We start from the raw sequence: 27,086 nt of genomic DNA on the forward strand, positions 1-27,086 counted from the left end.
ACCTCCAGTTCTCCTCTCCCCTTGTCCTACTCAGTTGCTCGGGGGTTCTTCCTGTCCCCTTAGGTGTCCATGGTCCCCCACCAGTGCCTGGTAGGTGCCCTAGTTGTGGGGAGATGCAAACTCTGTGTCCTCTTACTCTGCCATATTGACTCTGCCCTGGTAATTTTTGTTATATACTTTTGTATGTATTGTGAACCATAGAGTATTTTTTTATTATTTTTTCTCTTAAATCATCAGTTATTTTTTTAATTACGAATTTTTTTTTTTTTTTTTTTTTTGCGGTACACGGGCCTCTCACTGTTGTGGCCTCTCCCGTTGCGGAGTACAGGCTCCGGACACACAGGCTCAGCGGCCGTGGCTCATGGGCCCAGCCGCTCCGCAGCATGTGGGATCTTCCCGGACCAGGGCACAAACCCGTGTCCCCTGCATTGGCAGGCAGACTTTCAACCACTACGCCACCAGGGAAGCCCAATTACGAATTTTTAATTGAGACTCTATAAAGCAGTTTAAGGATCACTGTAAAATTGAAGGAAGGGTATACAGATTTTCCATATATGCCCTTCCCCAGCCACCTCATTATCAACATCCCCCACCAGAATGATACATTTCTTACGACTGATGAACCTACATTGAGAGGTCATAATCACCCAATGTCCATAGTTTACATTACCATTCACTCTGGGTGCTGTACATTGAATGGGTTTGGGCAAATGTATAATAACATGTATCTACCATTATATCGTACAGAGTATTTTCACTGCCCGAAAAATCCTTTGTGTTCTGCCTATTCATCCCTTCCCTCTCTCCCTGCAAACCACTGTCAATCGCTGATCTTATTACTCTCTCCATAGTTTTGCCTTTTCCAGAATGGCATATATAGTTGGAATCATACAGTATGTAGCCCTTCAGACTACAGCCCTTCAGTATGTAGTAATATTTAAGATTCCTCCTTGTCTTTTTATGGCTTAATAGCTCATTTACTTTTAGTGCTAAGTACTATTCCATTGTCTGGATGTACCACAGTTTATTTATCCATTCACCTACTGAAGGACACAGTGATTGCTTCCAAGTTTTGGCAGTTACGAATAGATCTGCTCTCATCATTTGTGTGCAGGTTTTGTGTGGGCATATGTTTTCACCTCCTATGGGTAAATACTAAGGAGCATAACTGCTTGATCATATGGTAAGAGTAGGTTTAGTTTTGTAAGAGACTGCCAAACTTTCTTTCGAAGTGTCTGTACTACTTTGCATTCCACTGGCAATGAATGAATTCCTTTTGTTCCAGATCTCCACATTCTTGTCAGCATTTGCTGTTGTCATTTTTCCTGATTTTAGCCATTCTAATAAGTGTGTGGTAGTATCTCGTTTAACATGCATTAGTCTAATGACATATGATGTTGAGCATCTTTTCATATGCTTATTTGCTACATTTTAAAATAATTAATCAATTATTTAATATTTTGGACTGCATTGGGTCCTCGTTGCTGTGCACAGGCTTTCTCTAGTTACAGTGAGCAGGCGCTACTCTTTGTTGCGGTGAGAAGGCTTCTCATTGCGGTGGCTTCTCTTGTTGTGGAGCACGGGCTCTAGGCACGCGGGCTCAGTAGTTGTGGCTCGTGGGTTCTAGAGCACAGGCTCAGTAGTTGTGGCACACAGGCTTAGTTGCTCCGTGGCATGTGGGATCTTCCCAGACCAGGGCTCAAACCTGTGTCCCCTGCATTGGCAGGCAGATTCTTAACCACTGCACCACCAGGGAAGCCCCTATTTGCTACATTTTTGTCTTCTTTGGTGAGGTGTCTAAGGTCTTTGGCCCATTTTTAAATTGGGTTGTTTGTTTTCTTCTTGTTGAGTTTTAAGAGTGCTTTTTTGTATATTTTGGTTAATTCCTTTATCAGATGTGTCTTTTGCAAGTATTCTTTTCCCAGGCTGAGGTTTGCCTTCTCATTCTCTTGACCTTGTCTTTCACAGAGCAGAAGTTTTTAATTTTAATGAAATCTAGATTTAATTATTTCTTTCACAGATGGTACCTGTGGTGTTATATCTAAAAAGTCAGCACCATACCCAAGGTCATCTAGGTTTTTGCCTTTGTTCTTTTCTAGGAGTTTCATACTTTAGTGTTTTACATTTAGGTCTGGGTTCACTTTGAGTTTATTTATGTGTAGGTTGTGAGATGTGGATCTAGGTTCATTCTTTTTGCATGTGGATGTCTAGTGGTTCCAGTGCCATTTGTTGAAGACGCTGTCTTTGCTCCAGTGTTTTGCCTTTGCTCTTTTATCAAAGTTCAGTTAACTATATTTATGTTGGCTTATTTCTGGACTCTCTATTCTGTTCCATCAGTGTATTTGTCAGTTCTTTTGCCTGTCATACTGTCTTGATTATAATAAGTGTTGAAGTTGGATGGCATAGTCCTCCAATTTTGTTCTTCTCCTTCAGTATTGTGTTGGCTATTTTGGATCTTTTACCTTTTCATATACAGTTTAGAATTAGTTTGTCAGTATTCACAAAATTACTTACTGGGATCTTGATTGAGATTGAATTTAATCTATAGATGAAGTTGGGAAGAACTGACATCTTAATGATACTGAGTCTTCCTGTCCATGAACATGGAATGTTTCTGCATTTATTTTGTTTGTCTTTGATTTTGTTCATCAGAATTTTGTAGTTTCCCTCCTATAGATCTTGTACATATTTTGTCAGATTTAGACCTAGGTATTTCATTTTCGGGGGTGCTAATGTAATTGGTATTGTGTTTTTAATTCCAAAATCCACTTGTTCATTGTTAGTATATAGCAAAGTAATTGACCTTTATAAATGAACCTTGTATCCTCGAACCTTGATATAATCACTTATTAGTTTCAGGAGGTTTTTTATTGATACTTCCAAATTTTCTACATAGACGATTGGCAAACAGAGACAGTTTTATATCTTCCTTCTCAATTTTTTTTTTAAATAAATAAATTTATTTATTTATTTTTGGCTCGTTGGGTCTTTGTTGCTGCGTGCAGGCTTTCTCTAGTCATGGTGAGCGGGGGCTGCTCTTTGTTGCAGTGCGTGGGCTTCTCCCTGTGGTGGCTTCTCTTGTTGCACAGGCTCTAAGCACATGGGCTTCAGTAGTTGTGGCACATGGGCTTCAGTAGTTGTGGCACATGGGCTCAGTAGTTGTGGCTTGCGGGCTATAGAGCACAGGCTCAGTAGTTGTGGAGCATTGGCTTAGTTGCTCTGCAGCATGTGGGATCTTCCTGGACCAGGGCTTGAACCCATGTCCCATGCATTCGCAGGAGGATTCTTATCCACTGAGCCACTAGGGAAGCCCTCTCAATTTGTATACGTATATTTTCTTTTCTTGTCTTATAACATAAGGAAAGACATACAGTTGAAAAGAAATGGTGAGAGGGAATGTCATTGCCTTGTACCTGATCTCAGAAATCTTTTAAGTTTCTCACTATTAAGTATGATGTTAGCTTTAGGGTTTTTTTTGTAGATGTTCTTTCTCAACTTGAGGAAGTGCTCCTCTCTTCCTAGTATACTGAGGGTTTTTATCATGTATGTGTGGATTTTGTCAAATCCTTTTTTGCAGCTATTGATATGATCATGTGATTTTTCTTTCGTAGCCCACCAGTGTGTGATGGATTATATTAATTGATTTTCAAATGTTGAACCAACCTGCATAGCTGGGATAGATCACACTTGGTCATGGTTTATAATTCTTTTTACACACTGTTGGATTAATTTTGTTAATATTATCTTGCTATTATTTGGTTGAGGATTTTTGCATTTGTGTCCATGAGAGATATTGGTGTGTAGCTTTCTTTTAATGTCTTTGCCTGGTTTTGGTATTAGGATAATGCTGGCCTAATAGAATGAGTTGGCAGCATTCCCTCTGCATCTATCTTCTGAAAAAGATTGTAGAGAACTGGTATAGTTTCTTCCTTAAATGTTTGGTAGAATTCACAAGTGAACCTGTCTGGATGTGGTGCTCTCTTTTTGGAAGGTTACTAATTATTGATTTAATTGTTTAATACATCTAGGCCTATTCATATTGTCCATTTCTTCTTGTGTCAGATTTGGCAAATTGTATCTTTCAAGGAATTGGTCTATTTCATTAGATTATCAAATTTGTGGGCATAGAGTTGTTCATAGTATGTTTTTTTAATTATCCTTAGCATCCATAGGCTCTGTAGTGATGTTGCTCTTTCATTTCTGGTATTAGTAATTTTTGTCTTCTCTCTTTTTTTCTTAGTGAGCCTGGCTAGAGACTTACTGATTTTATTGATTTTTTTTTCAAAGAAGCAGGTTTTTGGTTTCATTGATTTTTCTCCATTGAGTTTCTGGTTTCAATTTCACTGATTTAAGCTCTAATTATTATTCTTTTCTTCTGCTTAATTTGGATTTAGTTTGCTCTTTTTCTAGTTTTCTAAGGTAGCAGCTTAGATTATTGACTTTAGATCTTTCTTCTTTTCTAATATATGCTTTCAGTGCTATAAATTCTTCTCACAATACTACTTTCACTGCCTACCATGTATTTTGATAAGGTGTGTTTTTATTTTCATTAAGCACAAACTATTTTTAAATTTCTCTTGGGATTTTTTCATTGATCCATGTGTTATTTAGCCATGTGTTGTTTAATCCTCACATATTTTGGGATATTCTAGTTATCTTTCTGTTACTGATTTCTAATTTAATTCGATTGTGGTCTGAGTGCAGACATTGTTATGATTTTTATTTTTTTAAACTTGTTAAAGTATGTTTTATCTCCAGAATGTGGTCTATCTTGGTAAATGGTCCACGTGAAGTTGGGAAGAATGTGTATTCTACCACTGTTGTATGAAGTAGTCTATAGACTATGAAGTAGTCTATAGACTACTTCAGTTATGTCAGTTATATCCAGTTGATTGGTGATATTGTTGAGTTCAGCTATGTCCTTAGTGATTTTCTGCTTGCTAGGTTTGTCCATTTCTGATAGCAACTCCACCTATGATAGTGGATTTATCTATTTCTCTTGCAGTTCTATTAATTTTTGCTCCATATAGTTTGACACACTGTTGTTAGGCACATACATGTTAAGGATTGGTATTTTTTTCTTGGAGAATTGGCCCCTTTATCATTATGTAATGCCCTTTTTTTTTTTTAATCTCTGATAACTTTCCTTTCTTTGAGGTCTTCTGTGTCTGGAATTAATGTAGGTACTCTGCTTTCTTCTGATTAGTGTTAGCATGGTATATTTTTCTCCCTTCATTTACTTTTAATATATAAGTTTTTTCATCTCTAAAGTGGGTTTCTTTTAGACATCAAATATTTGGGTCTTGTTTTATGATCTTCTCTGACAATTTGTCTTTTAATTGGTGTATTTAGACCATTGATGTTCAAAGTGATTATTTATAAGGTTGGATTAATATTTACCATATTTATGACTGTTTTCTATTTTTTGCTTTTGTTCTGTGTTCCTCTTTTTGTTTCCCACTATTTTTATGCATTTTGTAGTTTATTGTCAAGGACCAACAAACAAAATCTGGAAATGCTCTGTACAAGTGCTGAGGAGCTACAAAAGAGGGGTGGGGTGGAGGAGACACAATAATACACAACAGTCTTTTGAGGAGCTCCAGCTCTTCATTCTAACACTTGAACCAAGGAGAGACAGCCATCCTTTGTCACTAAGGCTGCAGAAGAATGGAAACCTCATTCAGTTTATCAGTTCTTAGGGCAGATACAGCAAGAGCCTATTTAAAGCTGATGCAAAGGCCACTCGTGGTCTGCTGGGAGCCCCCATGCAAAGCAGAATGGATGCTGAAGGTGGTCCATGGCTGCCGGTGGTGGCTGGTCCCAGCTCCCTAGGTCCTGGGCTTCTCTTGATTCTAACTGACAAGCTTGTCAGTCAAATATAGTTGGCCAATGTGGACCTGTCTATGGATTATCCCAGGGTCTCTTTTGGCTTTATTCATTAGGGCTTGAATTTTTACAGGATCCTTTACATTCTTATCTTCTCTGAAGACATCTCTTATCCTCCTGATGGTGTAAGTTCTGTAGTTGTCGGCACTGAAGTGCTTGCTCTCCCTCAGCATTGCCTGGTACATATCCAGCACTCGTGCGTGGCTGGAGGCTGCAATCTCGGAGCGAAAAAAACCCAGACGGTCTTCTTTGCAGAGGTCCCAAGTTCAATGCAACCTGCAGAACTTCTGCCACCGCAGGGAGCACCAGTGGGACGCACGCGTGGGGCTTGGCCCAGGTAGTGGCCCAGGGTCTGGCCCAGGTGGGCTCTGGCCCTGTGCAGTGGCACAGGCACTAAATAAGTATTTTATTTGATTCCATTTTCTCTCCTTTCTAGCATAACCATCATATTCCTTCCCTCCCTCCCTCCCTTCCCCTGTTTTACTGGTTGCCCTAGGTTTTGCAATATGTATTTATGGCAAATCCAAATGTGCTTTCCCATAACACTATATCACTTCATGGGTAGTGTGAGTACCTTATAAAAATAACAGTGTAATCTTAATTCCTCACTCCATCCCTTGTATGATTGCTGTCATTTATTTCACGCATATACAGTTGACTCTTGAACGATGCAGGGGTTAGGGGCACCACCCCCCCAGCAGTCAAAAATCTGTGTATAATTTTTGACTCCCCCAAAACTTAAGTACTAGTAGCCTACTGTTGACCAGAAGCCTTACCAATATATAACATAAAGTCAATTAATGCATATTTTGCATGTTATATGTATTCTTACAATAAAGTAAGCTAGAGAGAGGAAAATGTTATTAAGAAAATCATAAGGAAGAGAAAATATATCTACAGTACTGTATCAATACTGTAAGTTTACATCATCTATAAGATGATGAAGCATCTGTCAATACCTACAACAATATTATCTTATATGATACAAAGCACTGTAAATGTTATATGCATTTCTAACACTGGACATCAAAAATGAAAAGATGATGTGAAAAAGAAATGTATATTTATTTAGAGGTATAAAAATTCATACGTTGATAATGAAAAAGCAGCAGTATGTTTACTTTATGGTAACTTAGTGTAATTGATACAGTTGCTTCACAGTAGCCTGACCTATACATGAATGAATGAATCATTTAAAATTGTAAGGTATAAAGTATTACAGTCATATTCATAATATGGTATTGGAAACATTGTTACATTTTTTTAAAAAACACTTACCTGTGATGATATGCTGATGTGCAGTTTCTCCAGTTATGAAACAGAGAGGAATATTATATGGTAATGTAATTCTTTGAAAGTTATAAAATAGTAAGAAAACTAACACATTAATTTTATATTAAATATCACTCACCTTATGCCTATGTAAGGATAGACTAGCATCTACGTATATTTCATGCATTTATGACATACCTTTTTCCTATTTATTTATTTATTTGTATTTCTAAGCTCCATGGTTCATCTGTGAGTTTTTTCAAATTCTTGCAAATCTTCAAAAAAATTTCCAATATATTTACCAAAAAAAACTTATGTAAGTGGAACTGTGCAGTTCAAACCTGTTTTAAGGGTCAACTGTATACTATTATTTATTGATATTATTGGTATTATTATTTTGAACAAACTGTTATATGTTAGGTCAAATAAGAAAAATGAAAGTTTTAAATTCATATTTACTATTCCTTTTTCCATGCTCTTTCTTACTTTATGTATATAAAGAATTTTTCCTCTCTTTGAAGAACTTCTTTTAATATTTCTTGAAAGTTACTGGCAACAAATTCCCTCAATTTTTGTTTGAGAAAGTCTTTATTTCTCCTTCACTTTTGAAGGATAATTTCTCAGGGTACAGAATTTTAGGTTGGTGTTTTCTTTCTGTCAACGCTTTAAATATTTCACTCCACTCTCTTCTTGCTTGCATGCTTTCGAGGAGAAGTTGGATGTAATTCTTATCTTTGTTCCTCTGTGGGTAACTGGTTTCTTTCAGGATTTTTTTTTTTTATCTTTGATTTTCTGTAGTTTGAAGATGATATGTTTACATGTAATTTTTTGGACATTTATCTTGTTTGGTGTTCTCTGAGCTTCCTGAATCTGTCGTTTGGTGCCTGACATCAGTTTGGGGAAAATCTTGGTCATTATTACTTCAAATATGTCTTCTGTTCCTTTCTTTTTTTCCCTTCTAGTATTCCCTTTATGCATATCTTAACTTTTGTAGTTGTCCCACAGTCCTTGGATATTCTGTTCTGTTTTTTTCAGATTTTTCTTAGGTTTTTTGTTTTCAAGCATTCTATTGATATATCTAGCTCAGAGAGTCCTTTGTCAGCCATGTCCAGTCTACTAAGAAGCCCATCAAAAGCATTTTTCATTTCTGCTACAGTGTTTTATTCCTAGCATTAAAAAAATTCTTCCTTAGGACTTCTGTCTCTCAGCTTACATTGCTTGTCTGCTCTTACGTGCTATATGCTTTATCCAGTAGAGCCTTTAGCATATTAATCATAGTTGTTTTAAATTCCTGATATGATAATTCTAACATCCCTGACATATCTGGCTTTGATGCTTGCTCAGTCTCTTCAGGTTGTGTTTTTTGCCTTTTGGTATGCCTTATAATTTTTTTCTTGTTAGCTGGACATGACATACTGGGTAAAAGAAGTTGCTTTAAACAGGCCTTTAGTAATTTGGTGGTGAGATATGGCAGGGAGGGCAAGTGTTCTATATCCCATGATTGGGTCTTAGTCTTTTAGTGAGCCTGTGCCTCTGGACTGGGAACTTCACAGAAGTTTATCAGGTTTTTCACCCCCTTAGGTGGGACAGGATGGCTTGAGTGGACTGGAGTTGTTTTTTTCTCTTCTCCGATATAGAAGGGACTGCTAGACTGCTAGAGTTGGGTATTAGATTAGACTCCGATAATACCCCAGCTGGTTAGGCTCTGGTTAACTAGTTTCTCCTGAGGGCAGGCTTTGTTAAGAAGAACAAAGTGCCCTGGTATTTCAAAATGGTTCCTTTTCAACTCCCCTTACTAGGAGCACAAGGGTATATTTCTCTGATGTGTATTGTAGGAACCTGGTCTGGCTCCTGGACGTAAATGTCACAATATTTGGGAGCCCTCCATGACTGGGCACCCCTGGAATTTTTAACTCAGAGAGTTATGCATACTGAGCCTCTAGCAGTTCATCACTTACATTTCAGGTTTTGTTAGCCCAGCACTTGTTCCTGCACTGGTTTCCACTGGTGCCTCTGCTCCTGTGTGCTGTTACTCCCTGTATTCACCTGTCTGTCTCTCCAATCTTAAAGGCAATGGTTTGTCCTTCCCTCTCTTACAAACCCAGGAAAAGTTGTTGATTTTTCAGTCTTTTCAGCTTTTTACTTGTTAGGATGGAGTGGTGACTTCCAAGCTATTTATATTCAAAAATGGAAACCGGAATCTACCTTCGTTATTTCACATAAATTTACAAATCAGGAAAATTATTTCTTCCCTCATCTTCCTATTTGTTACTTCTGGTGCCCTTCATTCCTTTATGTAGGTTCGTTTCTATTTTGTATAATTTTTCTTTTAGCTTGAAAAGCTTTAACATTTGTAGTGCAGACCTGCTCCTAACAGATTTTTCTCAGCTTTTCTTTCCCTTCATTTAAAAAAAAATATGATACAGTGTATGTAAGAAAATTTACCGTTTTAACCATTTTTTGTGTTCGGTTCAGTAGCATTAAGTCTATTCACATTGCTATGCAACCAGAATGTTTTCATCTTCCCAAACTGAAACTCTGTAACTATTTTTTTTTGAATTTTATTTTGTTTTATATAGCAGGTTCTTATTAGTCATCAATTTTTTACACATCAGTGTATACATGTCAATCCCAATCGCCCAATTCATCACACCCCCACCCCCACCCCCACCCGCCTGCTGCTTTCCCCCCTTGGTGTCCATACATTTGTTCTCTACATCTGTGTCTCAATTTCTACCCTGCAAACCGGTTCATCTGTACCATTTTTCTAGGTTCCACATATATGCATTAATATACGATATTTGTTTTTCTCTTTCTGACTTACTTCACTCTGTATGGCAGTCTAGATCCATCCATGTCTCAACAAATGACCCAATTGTGTTCATTTTTATGACTGAGTAATATTCCATTGTATATATGTACCACATCTTCTTTATCCAGTCATCTGTTGATGGGCATTTAGGTTGCTTCCATGACCTGGCTATTGTAAATAGTGCTGCAGTGAACATTGGGGTGCATGTGTCTTTTTGAATTATGGTTTTCTCTGGGTATATGCCCAGTAGTGGGATTGCTGGATCATATGGTAATTCTACTTTTACTTTTTTAAGGAACCTCCATACTGTTCTCCATAGTGGCTGTATCAGTTTATATTCCCACCAACAGTGCAAGAGGGTTCCCTTTTCTCCACACCCTCTCCAGCATTTGTTGTTTGTAGATTTTCTGATGATGCCCATTCTAACTGGTGTGAGGTGATACCTCATTGTAGTTTTGGTTTGCATTTCTCTAATAGTGATGTTGAGCAGCTTTTCATGTGCTTCTTGGCCATCAGTATGTCTTCTTTGTAGAAATGTCTATTTAGGTGTTCTCCCCATTTTTGGATTGGGTTGTTTGTTTTTTTAATATTGAGCTTCATGAAATGTTTATATATTTTGGAGATTAATCCTTTGTCCATTGATTTGTATGCAAATATTTTCTCCCATTCTGAGGGTTGTCTTTTCGTGTTGTTTATGTTTTCCTTTGCTATGCAAAAGCTTTGAAGTTTCATTAGGTCCCATTTGTTTATTTTTGGGTTTTATTCCCATTACTCTAGGAGGTGGATCAAAAAAGATCTTGCTGTGATTTATGTCAAAGAGTGTTCTTCCTATGTTTTCCTCTAAGAGTTTTATAGTGTCCAGTCTTACATTTAGGTCTCTAATCCATTTTGAGTTTATTTTTGTGTATGGTGTTAGGGAGTGTTATAGTTTCATTCTTTTAAACGTAGCTGTCCAATTTTCCCAGCACCACTTACTGAAGAGACTGTCTTTTCTCCATTGTATATCCTTGCCTCGTTTGTCATAGATTAGTTGACCATAGGTGCGTGGGTTTATCTCTGGGCTTTCTATCTTGTCCCATTGATCTATGAAACTCTGTAACTATTAAACAGTAACTCCTATTCCCCCTTGCCTCAGCCACTGGTAACTACCATTCTCCTTTCTGTCTCTGTGAATTTGACTACTCTAGGAACCTCATATAAGTGGAATCATACAATGTTTGTCCTTTTGTGTCTGAGTTATTTCACTTAGCATGTCTTCAGGGTTCATCCATGTTGTAGCATGTGTCACAATTCCTTTCCTTTTTATGATTAAATAATATTCCATTTATGGAATTCCATTATGGAATATCCAGTCATACTTCAGTGGGTATTTGGGTTGTTTTCCTCTTTTGGCTACTGTGAATAATGCTGCTGTATGGACGTTGGTGTACAAATATCTATGTGTTCAAGTCGCTGCTTTCACTTCTTATGGATATATACCCAGAAGTGTGATTGCTGGATCACATGGTAATTCTGTTTAATTTTTTGAGGAATTTCCATCCAGTTTTCCACAGTGACTGTGCTATTTCATATTTCCACCAGCAATTTAGGAAGTTTCCAGTTTCTTTTTCTTTTTTTTTGTCCGTGCCTTGCAGTGTGTGAGATCTTAGTTTCCCGACTAGGGATTGAACCTATGCTCCCCACAGTGGAAGCACGGACCCCTAACCACTGGACCACCAGGGAATTCGTAGGAAGGTTCCAGTTTCTTCACATCCTTGCCAGACACTTGTAATTTTCTATTTTGTTTTCTTTTCTTTTTAAATAATAACCATCCTGATGGATGTGAAATGGTATGTCTTTTCGGTTTTGATTTGCATTTCCTAATGATAGGGATGTTGAACATTTTTTCATGTGCTTATTGTCCATTTGTATATCTTCTTTGGAGAAATGTCTATTCAAGCCCTTTGCCTATTTTTTTGAATAGGGTTATTTGTTTCTTGTTGTTGTTGAGTTGGAGTTCTTTGTATATTCTGGACATTAACCCCTTTTTAGATTTTACAGATATTTTTTCCCATTCTGTGGATTGCCTTTCATTCTGTTTGGTGGTGTCTTTGATGCACAAAGGTTTTTAATTTTCATGAAATCCAGTTTACCTTTTTTTTTGCTTTTGTTGCCTATACTTTTGGTAAAGTTTTATAGTTTCAGCTCTTATTTTTAAGTTTTTGATCCATTTTTAGTTAATTTTTATATATAGTATAAGGTTAGCATCTAACGTCATTGTTTTGTATGTGAATATCCATTTTTGACAGCATTATTTGTTGAAAAAATTGTCCTTTTCCCACTGAATGGTCTTAGCACCCTGGTTGAGAGTTATTTGACTATATGTACGAGAGTTTCTTTCTGACTTTTCTATTTGATTCGATTATTTTTGTCTGTATTTGTGCTAGTACCACACTGTTCTAACATACTTAGTATTTCTATTTGAAGTTTTGCTAGTCACAGTTTTGTCACATAATTGGTTCTGTCAATTTTCAGTCAATGAGAAAATTTTATCTTGTGCAGTTATAACTAGTGTGAGATTGTTGTTGCTGTTGTTGCTACTACTAGTAATGTTCACTGAGTCTTCATTCTCTTTTGAGAATAAAATTGTGATGTCAGTATATCCTACCTCTGTATACATTGTTATCAACATTATAGGGAGTTAGTATGTCTATAATACCAGAGGAAGGCAATTTGGTATTTTAATTTTTAAAACTTACATTTTACTTATCTATCTTTGAAAAGTGATAATGTCTATGGTATAAAAAACAAGAAGAACAAAAGGGTTTATATTAAAAAGTCTCCCACACTCAGTTTCTCAGCCATTCTGTTTCCTGCCCCAGATGCAGCTATTGTTATTGGTTTCTTGTGAATCCTATCAGAATTGTAAAAGCAAGGATATACATATAATATACAGACAAATTATATACATGGTGTACATGTACATACTCATATCAAACACATATATGTGTCTCTAGTCTCTTGCAAATAAGTGTGTTATCAAAGTCTTTGATCATTTTTCTGCCTGATTGGTTAAAAAATGCATCTCATACTTTTTTTTTTTCTTTGCGGTACGCGGGCCTCTCACTGTTGTGGCCTCTCCCGCTGCGGAGCACAGGCTCTGGACGCGCAGGCTCAGCGGCCATGGCTCACGGGCCCAGCTGCTCCGCGGCATGTGGGATCCTCCTGGACCGGGGCACGAGCCCGTGTCCCCTGCATCAGCAGGCAGACTCTCAACCACTGCGCCACCAGGGAAGCCCTCATACTTTTAATGTATACTTCTCTTTCTTGTTATGAGGGAGATTGAGTATCTTTTCAAATAATCTGGTTATCTCCTGTGTCAATTAGGTTGTTGGTCTTTTTTTCTTTTCTTTTTTTACTGTTTTACAGGGTTCTTCAGTATTAAATTAGGCCTTTATTTGTGTTATGAATTCCAGAACAGCGTTTTTTAAAAAAAATAACTGATTTGTTCTTGGTCTTTTGACTTTGTTTATAATGTTTGCATTCCAAATTCCTTAATGTATCTAGTTGTATTTCTGGACTTTTCTATTTTCTTTTTCATTGATCTATACTGTTTTGATTATTGTAGTTCATTAATATTTTATGTGTCTAGTTCCTCTTTATGACCCTTTTATTTAAGATGTCTTGGCTATTCTTGCTTGTTTATTTTTACGTATGTGCTTTAGAGTTAACCTATATAGTTAACAAAATATCCTTGATATATTTTATAGATTATTTGGAAGAAAACTGACTTCTTTATGATAGTAAGTCATCTACTTAAGACCATGCTTTGTTTCTGATGTTTTCTTTATTTCCTTCAGTCATGTTTAAAGTTTTCTTATTTTTTTCAGCTTTATTGAGGTATGATTGACAAAATTGTAAGATATTTAAAGTATACATCATGATGATTTGATATACATGTAGATCGTGAAAGGATATCCCGTATCTAATTAATTAAGCATCCTCTTACTAACTTCTTAAATGTATTTTTAAGTTGATTTTTAAGTTGATTCTTAGTAATTTACCTTTTATTTCTGTGTAATTGAGATTTTTCTTCTATTACATTTTCTAATTAGTTGTAGTTTTATACATAAAGAATATTAGTTTCTCTTTGTTTCCCCCAAACCACATTTACTGTCGTTGTTGTTGTTTTTTCCTGAGCCACATTAATGAATTCTTCTATTTGTAATAGTTTCAATACATTTTCTCAGGTTTTCCAAGTATACAGTCATATCTTCTGTAAATAATGATCATTTACCTTCTTTGCAATTTTTATAATATCTCAGGAAAAAAGTGTTAAGTATAATAATAGTAACAGATTGAATGATCATATATGCTGAAAGAACAGATATAAACTCAGATAGTCCCAGGCACCCGGGAAGTATGGTCATCCTTGTCTCATTTGAGACCTTAATGAGAGTGCTTCTAGTTTCTGTAAGTAAGCATGATACTGGCTTTTGAAACCTTTTACATATGTATATAAGTTACAATAGTAAAACATATAAGTTATATATTTTTTATATATACATTATATGTTAAATGACAAATTATATTATTGATTTAATTATATATTAATCATATATTTTTTCTTGTTAGTCATTTTATTCCTATTTTGTTCAGCATTTTCATCAAGGATTAATATTAAACTGTAAAGGTGAATAAGATTTATTTTCACATTTTATTTTTTAATATGTTAAAGTGTATTGATAAATGTCCTAATACTGAATTATACTTTTGTTCTTGGTTTTTTGGTTTTGTGTGTTTTGTGTATGTGTAGAAGAGTCCTATTTGCTATTACATTTAGAATTCATTGTTTTAATAATTCATTAGTTTCATTTTCATCAATGGTTGTTCTGCAGTTAGTTGTGGTTTTGGTGTGCTTATGAGAGGAGGTGAGCTCGGGGTCTTTCTACTCTGCCATCTTGGGCTGCCAGATAATATTCATTAGTGATATTACACCAAATCTAGATAAACTGAGAGAAAGTTTATCTAGATCTGGTTTAGGATCAATGTTGTATTTGTTTTATAGAAACATATTTGTAAATGCTCCTTATTTTTAGAATCTTTTTTTTAGGAAATTTCATATACGAAGCAGAGAGAGGGCAGAATAATGAAGCTTCTTGTGCCCATCACTCAGCTTTAACAATTATCAATATATTTTACCTCCCCTGTTTGTTTTATTTACCCCCTGCCGTTTTTTTTCTTTTCTTTTTTGGGGGAATCAGTGGAGGAAAGGGTGAGGGAGTAGAATATTTTAAAGCAGCTATCAGACATCATATATCTATTTACCCATAAAACAATTTATATATTTAAAACAGATAAACACTTTAAAAAACATAGCAATGGGGCTTCCTTTGTGGTGCAGTGGTTGAGAGTCCACCTGCTGATGCAGGGGACACGGGTTCGTGCCCTGGTCCTGGAGGATCCCACATGCCGCGGAGCGGCTGGGCCCGTGAGCCATGGCCGCTGAGCCTGCGCTCCGGAGCCTGTGCTCCACAACAGGAGAGGCTGCAGCAGTGAGAGGCCCACGTACCGCAAAAAAACAAGCAAACAAACAAAACCCATAGCAATGACATTTAAAAAGTAATATTATTATAGCTGGAAAAAAACAGTAATTCTTAGTCTAATATCCATCCTGGTTACAATTTTCTTGGATTGCTTAAAAAATGTCATTTTAGAGTTGGCTTTTTAAATATCAGAATCCAAACAAGGTATGTGCATGACATTTCTTTTAAGAGAGGTGCCATTTATTTGTTGAAAAAACTGTGTTATTTGTTCTGTGGGATTCCTCATATTCAGGATTTGTTTGAATTTGTCCACCTGGTGTCGTTTAAGATTGTCCTCTATCCCCATATTTCTAGTAATGGTAGTTAGGTCTACAGGTTGAATTAGATTCAGGTTTGATTTTGTCCTTGTTTTTTTCTTTTTTGTTTTTCAGAATAACACAAGTCCTGTATGCTTGCTGTTAACATTACTCAGGAGGCAAATAATGTCCAATTATCTCTCCTTGTAATAATAGATCAGTACTGTGTTTTGATGTCATTTGATATTTTTCTACATCATTTTTAATGACTACATTGCATTCTTTTGAATGGCTGTTCTATAATTTCTAATCTCTATGACTGGATGTTTAAGTGAGAGTCTTTTTCATTTACGATGCTAGTTATTTAGTGGGTTTAATTATTATATTGAAGATTCAGAGATGTTTTCAATTTAGGAAAATTCTCTCTTGTTATTTCTCTGATATTTCAACCCCTGACTTAATCAGGAGTGATTTGCTTTTGAAGAATTAGAAGCCTACTCCAGAAGCATCAAGCAAGATATACAGCTGCCCTATTGGAACTGAGAGGTTTTTAGGCAGCTTCTGTCTTCTCTTTGGGGCTTCAAGTGTGTCTTTTCTGCCTCTGTGTGCAGAGTTCTCTCGTTTTTGTAGATTTTTTCTGGATACTTATTCTCTGTTATATGACCTTACCATCACATCTCAAAATGAAAGGTTTAAAGTCTATGAAATGTTCTGGTCTGTTCCCTGTAGTTTAATCAACTCAGTCTAAATGACCCAAATACAGATTCCTAGGAAAGTGAATCTTACTGGTCTTGCTATATTTGGGAGTGTGTTTGGGCTTGGTCATGTGGTATTAATGTAGATACTGGGTCTGCCTTTTCAGCAGGGGCTATAATTGATGAACTGTTTTCAGAATAAAGAGTTGAACATGTGTCTAAAGAGGTGCCTAGTATAACATCTTTATCATATATACTAAATTCTTACATATATGAGAATATATACTATTTTTAACCATCTTTTTTCTAAAATTTTTTGGTTATTCTCACTAGTTTATTTTCCAGATTAAGTTTAGAACCCACAGTAATAATTAATTAATTGTTAATTTTAACATTGTCTTCATCAAGTAATATAGCTATTTGAAACAGGAGGTTTTAAGAGAGTTGAATACTGCAAACTGAAGGGTTACTCTATTAGGATAGCATCTATGAATTTATTTATTTTTTTCATTTATTATTATTGGCTGAGTTGGGCCTTCATTGCTGCGTGCGGGCTTTCTCTAGTTGCGGCGAGCAGGGGCTACTCTTCGTTGTGGTGCGCGGGCTTCTCACTGCGGTGGCTTCTCTTGTTGCCGAGCACGGGCTCTAGGCGCGAGGGCTTCAGGAGTTGTGGCTCATGGGCTCTAGAGTGCAGGCTCAGTAGTTGTGGCGCACGGGCTTATTTGCTCCGCAGCACGTGGGATCTTCCCGGACCAGGGCTCGAACCTGTGTCCCCTGCATTGGCAGGCGGATTCTTAACCACTGCACCACCAGGGAAGCCCAGGATAGCATCTATGAATAAAATTCTTACTATGCGGATTTGAATTCCATTGGAAGTTTGGCACCAGACTGAACACTGGTCTAAGTCAAAGTTTTCTCTTTAGTCCTGTGGTAATATTTAAAATCTACACTTCTGCTATGGTAGCTGCTAGCCACATGTGACTATTTAATTTAATTAAAATTCAGTTCCTCAGTTACACTAATCACATTTCAGGTTCTCAGTAGCCACATGTGGCTAGTGGCAAGTACATTCAATAGTTCAGGTAAAGAACATTCCACCATCGCAGAGAGTTCTATTGGGTAGTGCTGCTTTAGAGGCTTGTATATTGATAATAACTTGTCTACTAATTTTTAAAAAAATTTTTTAAATTTATTTATTTCGGCTGGGCCAGGTCTTAGTTGTGGCAGTCAGGATCTTCGTTGAAGCACATGGGATCTTCATTGTGGCATGCGGGATCTTTAGTTGTGGCAGGTAGACTCTTAGTTGTGGCATGCATACAGGATCTAGTTCCCTGATCAGGGATCAAATCCAGGCCTGCTGCATTGGGAGCGTGGAGTCTTACCCACTGGTCCACCAGGGAAGTCCCAACTTGTCTACTAAATTTTTTTTTTTTGCGGTACGTGGGCTTCTCACTGCTGTGGCCTCTCCCGTTGTGGAGCACAGGCCCCGGACGCGCAGGCTCAGCGGCCATGGCTTACGGGCTCAGCCGCTCCGCGGTAAGTGGAATCTTCCCGGACTGGGGCACGAACCCGTGTCCCCTGCATTGGCAGGCGGACTCTTCAACTGCTGTGCCACCAGGGAAGCCCTTGTCTACTAATTTTTAATGGTGGTGAAAGACACAAAAATGTCTATTTTGTATAAGTTTTATTTATAGCATTTTGGTCAGTATGTAGAAGATGATGTCGCAGGATGGCTTTGTTTTCTCATTTTAAAAGGGTCATTGAAGAAAGTTTGAAAAATACCAAAATACTATACAATAAAGGAGAAAATAAAAATGTCAGGCAATCCCAAGGGATAGGATTTTTGAAGTATAATATGCAAGTGCAAATATCACAAGAGTGCAGCTGGATTAATTTTCACCAACTAAATAATACACATATATGTCTTTTTACCACGGGTTCTCTATTCCTGGGATCTTTTTGATTCATGGCTTGATTGTTTGGATTTCATAATCATGCAGTTTTGTTCAAGAAGAGTACATAAACATATTTCTTATTATATCACATCAAGAGGCACTTAATGCCACTTTGTCTCACTACTGCTAATGTTAAAATTGACCACTTGGTTAAAGTGGTGACTACCAGGTCTCCATTATAAAGGCACATTTTTCTTTTGTAATTAATAAGTAATCTGTGGGGTGATGTTTGGAAACTATGTGAATATCTTGTTTCCCAACAGCTTTTCACCCAGTGATTTTAGCATCCATTTATGTACCTTGCAGGAATCACTTATTACATGGGAGTTGCAAAATGGTGATTTTTAAAATTTTGTCATTCTATTTACAATTTTTAGCTAGCATTCTTCTTGAAGGAAGAACTTTCCCTTTCTCTCCCATTTCCTTTCTTTGATTCTTCTTTTTTCCTTTTTGTTGTTGTTGTTGTAAATACCCCAGGTATTTGTCATGAAGTTGGTCAGTGTGACTAATCACTATACTTTGAGACTCATTGCTATAGTCACATCTGTATAAGTTCTACTATACCAGGAGAATTTTTGCTTTATACAGGTTGGTCATCTTTATGATGTGTTTGTTCTTAAACTGAGAAGTCTTACAGAATATAATTGTTCTAGTATAAATTTAGATTAAAAATTAAAAATACCACTTTGGGTTTTCCTTGATTATAAACTTTTCAGAATCTGAGGCAACTGTGTTAAGGAATTCCCATTTACACTAGGCAAGAAAGTAAACAGTAAGTGGAGAGTAGGGTAACAAACACTTACGGTATCAAAAAGCAACCGTGAAAAGGATCTGTCTTAATGTGCTAGCCCATTGCAGTTTAACATATTGCTTACAACCTTCACAATAGAATTTGAGTGACTTCAGTTACACATTCCAGGAGACTGGCAGTCTGTTACAATCAGAGTCTGAACTTTAGAGCAGGCTAATTTACAGCAATGGGATGAAGAAAGTTGTGGATTTGTATTACACACTCTCACCTGACACTGTATCTGATCCCTTACCTGCCGATTGACATCTTGAATGAGCTCTTTGAAGCAAGTTCCAGCTTAATTAAAACGTTTGCTTGGTTAGCAGTGATCTGTGAAAGCCTGTGATAAATATTGAATCAGGTTCACCTGCTGGTTGCTGTGAGTAGATAAACAGCTGCCTTGTGCAGTTTAATCATGAAACTGGCAGTAGAGTACTACTGTTTGAATTTTTAAAAAAGAATAGTGGAAAAGGTATAGTTATGTCACTTTTGCTATCTTACTAGAGTGTGTGCTTATGTGAGATTTTGCACAACAGGCATTCAGTACCTGTTTAGGTGGCTTGGACAACAGCAAATGGTTGATAAAGGTTAACAGTAAACCCTCCTTCATATGCCTCAAAGTATAATTCAGTATTCATTGACTTTTTTACCACTAACTCTTTAGGTGCATGATGCTTTGAAATAAAAAAGGGCAGTATTTTGCTTTTTTGCCAAGTTAAATCGTAGGTAAAAATGATCCTGTTAAAGCTTTAAGATTTAAGGTTATGACTTCCAGCTTCTCACAAATTATCATGAATTTTGTAGCAACTTGAAGAACTTTAGATTTTACTTTACCATATGTAAAATGGAGTTAGAAATATACATTAGTGAACTAAGTATTTTAGAATTGTGTTAACATTATGTAATTAACAAACATTAAAAGAGAAATTAATTTACAAGCAGTAGAGGAACCTTTATAAAATTATCTTCTTTGGACTGTCAACTTGTTTATTCCTTTACAGAATTAATGTGACTAACCAAGTTGGTTGTTAAGAAAATGCTATTTCTATTTTATTTTCATTGTAAAATCAGACATAAATTCTGGAATAAAGCCCTCATCCAAATAAGTCACAATCTTCTTTGAGTCCATGATGAAAGTTATGGACTGACTTTCTAAAAATGCATACAAAATTGTGTTTGTAGTTTCTGGGTGATCTCAAACTCTCTCCTCTGTAACAGTCCATGGATGTAAATTAAGAACCTATTTCCTAATAAATTAGTTGAAAATTTTGGTCAGGACGGATTAAGATGAAAGTTATTCTGCTAGGTATTAAGCTGCTGAGGACGAACAAGTGTATTTGCTGTTTTAGGTTCCTTTTAAGCATTTTTCAGGTATATTGTCTACTACAGTCCTTAGCTCCAAGGGTTATCTACCATAGTGGGGATTCCTAATTCTTTTCATAAAGTTTTCATAGTTTTATTCCTGTCATCAGTTTGTTTGGAAGTTTATGGGGAAAATAAAATGTTATTTAAGTCATACTCAGCCTGCTCAACAATTTTTTTGATATTTATGTCAATACTTGGGACTCTCTGGTTCATATTTTTTTATTATATACAATATTCCATAGATTGACAGAACTCCACAGTTTATCCATTGTTTTGTTGACACACTTGGCTTATTTTCCTCACTATTAAAACAGTACTGCAAAGAATATCCCTATTGTATCTGTCTTAATTTGCAAGAGTTTCTCTGGCATATATGCCTAGCAGGGTCATGCTGGATCAAAGGGTCTATGTATCCTTGATTTCACTAGATCACCAATTTGTTCTCCAAAGTGGATGTGCCACTTTATACTTGGATCAGCAGTGTATGAGAGAGTTGCTGTATATCCTCTCTACCCAGTCTGGTGGATGTGAAATGGAATCTAATTATGGTTTTAATTTGCATTTTCCTAATTAGTAATGAGGTTGAGCATTAGGTTGCACATCTTTTCAGAAGTTTATTGGCTTTTCCGCTTTTCTCTCCTGTGGTTTTCTTGTTCTTGGGCTCTTTTTCTTCTATTGGGTTTGTTTTTTAAAAATTGATTTGCTGGAATTCTTTATATATTGTGATTAATGATCTTCAGTTGGTTATATACAGTGCACATATCTTCTCGAGATTGTGATTTCAGTCATTTGTGCTTTTGGTGTATTGTTTAAGAAATCCTTTCCTATGTTGAGATAATGAAGATATTTTCCTGTATAGGGACAGAGAGTTTATGGCCCACAAAACCTAGAATATTTATTTTCTGGCCCTTTACAGAAAAAGTTTGTTGAATCTTGCTCTAAAGAGTCTCTTATTTGAGAATTTTTGTTTTTTTCCCTTTTGGAATATAACATCCATCCTGTTAGAAAATATTTGACTTAAATGTCAACTAATAATAAGTTAAAATAGTTTTTGTGAAATAAATTGTATAGCTTATCCTTAAGAATATTTTGTAGTTGCATTCAGGAAATAATGCACTTAGAGTACCAACTTTAAACAGTTCTTTACCTCCTGAGCGAAACTGGTATTGATAAACACACCTTGTAGAACAATTAAAAAGTAAAGCCCTCTTTGTCCGTGGGGTGAAGTGACCCTTGTCATTGTCTTCTACTTGGCTTGATATATCAGGAATTCTAATGTTTCTTGAATGAATGAATGAATGAGAGAGTACATGTAGAGTGCTTAGCACAGGGACAGCCTTAATAAATGACAGCTATTAATAATGAATATATCAGGATATGTGTTTGTCACCCACAACTACCGTGGCCCAGATATTAGCATAACAAGATGATTTTTCTTTTTATTCTTGAAAAATAACAAATTGTCCTGTATTTTTTCTTTTAAAAGCTAACCTTTTTATTTTGAAGTAATTTTTTGATATGTGAAGGACTTCAAATTAGGGCATCAGTTAAGCATCTACAGATAAAATGTGGTACATGGGTACAGTATTTGGTTTAAGGACATTAGTCACAATCTATCAATTTAAAAAAATTAAGTTACAGTTATATGCAAAACACCATGCTCAATGAATGAGTAGATGAAGTAATGTAAGACAGTTTCTGTCCTCAAATAATTTGGAGTGTGGTTGAAAGACAATGCATGCACATATGTTACTATTTCATGGACCTAGTTTTCCCTTTATTTCATACCAATAAGATTCTTTTTGGTCTCTTTTCCTCTCCACTTCTTTATTACTTATCTTTCATATTAAATATATCCTTTTATGCTTGCTTTTAGAATTCAGTTCATAAACAGCTTTTAGATACTCCCCTGATTTATGAATTTACAAAATAACATCTCTGACAATGCAATAGTTTCTAACTACTCCTTTATTATTTTTCTTTTTAAGGCATAGTCACCAAGCTAATTTTTATTTTTCCAAGTATTTAGGCATAGTAATTTTTGTTGTTGTTGTGGGGAAAGGCTGGAGAGAACTATGAAACTTTAGAGGTTGATGTAGTTATCTTAATCTACTTAAACTTCTGATTGTAGCCTTGTGAAAGGAATAGTTGCAAGGAATCAGCAGTTGGCCTTTCAAGATCAAACGTTATATTCTTTCTTTATCCTTTCAAAAAATTTCAATATATGTCTCTATGTAGTATGACAGGAGAGGGAATAAACAGAAATTGTTAGACACAAAATTTTCTAAAATCCTTGGTTGTTGACCTAAGAACAGTTTTGGCTACTGTAAATTTGAAATGTATTTTTAAACAATTGACTCCTGCATGTGGAACTAATAATAGAGCTGTCACACCCACATGAATCTCTTCTGTTTCTCTTTAAATGATAATAGATTCTTTTGCTGTTATTTGGGTTAAGTTTTCTTGCCTTTTGTTGAAGTAAAAGAACTCTAGACAGTTTCCAGCTATGGGAAAAGAAGCCATCTCTTAAAGAGTTTTGTTCTACCATACAGTGTAGCTATTTACAGTTCTTAGAGATTACAGGTGTTGGGAGCCCATGTGTTTTGTCTTCTTGACGTTCAGATATATTAGATGAGAGAGAATATTTTTTAATTTATTCTCCAGTTTCCTAATATAGTCTTTGTCAATTTAAAGAGCAAAAACAAAAGGAAGACATCCCTATGAAAGATAAACTTGCTCATTTGTTAGCAGGAGAAATGCTTAGTGAAAAATATTTAATTTTGTTCATCTATTGTTTCAAAACCCCTAGGTCAAAGGGTTTCAGAGAGAGGCCAGAAAATATTAGCCTATTATTGGAGTGGAGGATATTATGACTTCCTGTCATTGCTGTTTCAGGATTCTTTCTCTAGTTTTCTTACAGAATTGAAACTTGCTGATTTTGGTACAAATAATTCTCTTTTGTTACTAAATAATTGTCTTTTTTAAGCCTCTGCTCTATTGCTACATTCTTTTTTTTCCATCTTCAAATATGATTATACCGAATCCTTTAAATAGAAACTCCAATAGAAGATCACTTCTGAAGAAATAATTCCCCTTTAATATTGCAAATAAATAAGAATCACCTTTCTTAATTTCTGTCTTCTACTCTACTTGTGCAACCACCCACTGAAAAACCATCTTCTTTGAGGAGTCACCCTTGAGTTCATAGATGGTAAAATTACTTCAGAGCATTTTAAGACTTAAACAGAAAACATTTTTAGTATAAAATTAGCTGTGGTTTAAAATTTTCTCAGTTATGGAGTGAAAAACTAATTTAAGTTACCTAAATAAAGCTGCTCTAGTGGGAAGAGTTTTCTGAAGCTAGTTCTTGACCTTTTACTTTTGTTAGTACAGCTACTAGCATAATATTTTAAGATAAGCAGATCCCTTTTTAAAATTATTAGTGCAAATACCCCTTTTAAGAATTAAAACATTTGAATACAAGGCAGCAAGTTATAAGTCTATATAATAGCATCCCTTTCTATTTGAAAAAATATGGAAGATATAATTATATGTAGAAGGGTCTGCAAGTTATTTGTGGTGGTGGTTGACTTACTTTGTATTTTTCTGTAGCATTTGAATTTTTTGTTTAGAAAAATAGTGGAATTAAAATAAAAGGAGTGGGTGATAAAGCTTTAAGTGGAATTCATGTTGAAAAGTGTTATATCAAAAAGTAGGTTTTCCGAGCTTTGAAAAAAGGCCACATTATTGAGTTACTTTTACGCTTGTATATAATATATCCATGTGGAATATAACAATGCATTGATCCCTAGCATTCTAATATTCAGAGTGAATTTAACTGTATCATAGGGAAGAGATATAGTATAACTGAGTGAAAGATTGAAGGTATGGAAAAGTCAACTAATTCTGCTACCAAGAGTTACCTTAATTCTTTTACTGAGTTAATTAATTAGTGTGATCATTGCAAAGGCTAGAAAGGAATTCAGTCAGAAATATCATGATATAGTTTGCATGCCATTTTCTGTGTGACCATAAATTGTTAGATATTGCAACATATGTAACATAAACCACATGTCAGCTGTTTCCTGCCTCACTGTTGACAAGAGCCCCATTCATAACTCTTCTTTTTATCCTTTCAGTGAATAAGTAATTATTCAATATAGAAGGCAGGATATTTGGAACTGGCTATTTAATGTGGCAGCACTCTGTAATGAAATCTGCTGTTACTGGCAACCTGAGAGGGGAATGTAACAATTCCAGCATGGCTGTAACTTTATCTGCTTTGACTGACTGTTTATTTGGCACATCAGTGAACCTTTTATCCCAGTGAGTGACAGCTCCAGAAGGGTCACATTTACATCCATTCTATCATGTATTGTAATATTTAATGGCGGACAAGGTTGAGCGAGACTGGGAGTAATTTGAACTTGCTTTTCCACTGAGTTGAGGCTAAAAGACAGCTTGATCCCCAGTATTGTGGTGTAACATGCTATGACTTAGCATTTGTTTATGAAGGCTAATCTTACTGATTATAATTTTAAAAAAATCTGCAGTTAAATGGTGTGTTTGTTCTACTAAACTAAAACTCTCTAGTACAAATTCTCTTAAGCTACTGTGCTATTTAGTTTTTTTCCCTATCAGTGACCATTCCTATAAACTAACCATTTCATAGTCTTTCTCTTAAATGAGGCTGCATTCTGTCTCATTTTATAGTAACTGAGGTTGAGAAGGGAGTAGTTATTAAGAATCCCTGGGTTCTAATATATAGCATAAAGCTTTTTAAATTTTTTTATTTTTGAGAGTTTGGAAACAGGAGAGAAAAACCAGCTAAATACTAGACTATACTCCTGATGTTCCATAAGGTGCCTTTATATAACTATTTTAATTATGAAACTGAATTGAGTAAAATTGTCCAGGAAAAGCTATCCTGACTGGTAATTTTACTGATGGATTTACATTCCATGACAGGTAATTGAATTTCAGATGTACTTGTTCCACACAAGCAACCTGCCTTTATTATTAAATATTAATAATTTGCATTCATTTCCATACTTTTGCTAGAGAATAGTTTTCTTTTCTTGTTTTTGACTGATGCTTTAGTTTCAGCTTGATATTTCTATTCTTCTGTAAGCTATATTTAAAATGCTTTTTAAGATGTTGGTATATTGTAGGATATTTGAATGGACTGTGCTGTAAAGAAAAATAGCACTATCAACTCTAAATTGTAATATCACAAGTTCACTTGAAGCCTAAGCACAAATGAAAATTGTCCTTTGTTTTATCTTATTTTTATAATTTATGAAAGAGGATAATTAAAATATACTTAAAACATTTGGAATTTGAGAGTTGGAGTAGTATGTTAGAATACAATGCAAATATGGAAACATCACTTATAATGATAAAAATGGTTTATCATTTATTTCTGAAGGAGAACCAATTTGAAATTGAATTTGTAGTTTTTTCTTTAATGGCAAGTTTTAGATGATGTAACATTATGAATTTCTCTTTATCTGACGGTTGTGATTCACTGCTTATAGTTTTGATTCCATGAGAGGTTTGATAACAATTTTATGGTAGTCCAGACATTAGTTATCTTTTCTTTCCTTTGTTACAGCCCCCTGGTAACTGTTCTAGGTGCTGTTGTTCTACTAAACAAGGAGACAGTCAAGATTCTTCAAATACCACTAAGAAGGATCATGGGGGGAAGTCCAAGATACCCAAAATATATTTTGGGACACGCACACACAAGCAGATTGCTCAGATTACTAGAGAGCTCCGGAGGACAGCATACTCAGGGGTCCCAATGACTATTCTTTCCAGCAGGGATCACACTTGTGTCCATCCTGAAGTAGTAGGTAACTTCAACAGAAATGAAAAGTGCATGGAATTGCTAGATGGAAAAAATGTAAGTTAATGTATTTTAGAGGAAAAATTAGCTGAAAAGATTGATTACTTTTTAATGTGTTCATTTTATATGTACATTTACAGCAATAATCAAATAACTTACAAAAATCAAATTGATTGCTAGTGTTGATATTTTTTAAAAAATAATTTTACTATAAGAAAGTCTTTACTCAAGTTTTAAATTATGGGTTTTTGTCCTAAAGCTTGGGGATATTTATTTATTTCCTTGAAAATTAATTTTCATTTTAGTCACCCGTCTTCATACTTTCTTCTTTTAAATCTCTCTACCCAAAATAGTCAAACATGGATGTCATATGAGGAGATTAAAAACATTTAAGTGATTTAGTCTAACTAGATCTAATTAATGTATTTAACATATTTAAAAACTTCAAAATAAGGTAGTTTACATAGGCCCTCTCTTTGAGCAAATTTTTAAATGTTTTTTAATTGAGAAATGTAATGACTATACTGTCTCATAATTCTGATTAGTGCAGACTTCTTTCAAAAAATTATGTTAAATTATTAACTGAAGATATGTTGATGGTTTTGAAATTTTCCAGGGATATTTAGAATAATACGAATTTTA

General features: G+C 35.4%; 1 protein-coding gene and 1 pseudogene across 8 annotated transcripts in view; one reads left to right on the forward strand and one right to left on the reverse strand.

Moving 5' to 3' along the window:
• The window catches only part of BRIP1 (BRCA1 interacting helicase 1), a 202,323-nt gene that overhangs the window by 41,361 nt on the left and 133,876 nt on the right, over positions 1 to 27,086 (forward strand). For all 8 annotated transcript variants that reach the window (XR_010937588.1, XM_067716377.1, XM_067716382.1 and 5 more), the window contains one exon: positions 26,211 to 26,501. Coding sequence is in view for 7 of the 8 variants with exons in the window: in XM_067716377.1 (XP_067572478.1) it covers positions 26,211 to 26,501 (291 nt within the window). In the remaining variant the exon portion in view is untranslated. The remainder of the gene's footprint in view (positions 1 to 26,210; positions 26,502 to 27,086) is intronic.
• On the reverse strand, positions 5,743 to 6,079 carry LOC137212379 (LYR motif-containing protein 4 pseudogene; annotated as a pseudogene).

The sequence above is a fragment of the Pseudorca crassidens genome, chromosome 19 (genome assembly GCF_039906515.1).
Source record: "Pseudorca crassidens isolate mPseCra1 chromosome 19, mPseCra1.hap1, whole genome shotgun sequence".
In the NCBI taxonomy this organism is placed as follows: domain Eukaryota; kingdom Metazoa; phylum Chordata; class Mammalia; order Artiodactyla; family Delphinidae; genus Pseudorca; species Pseudorca crassidens.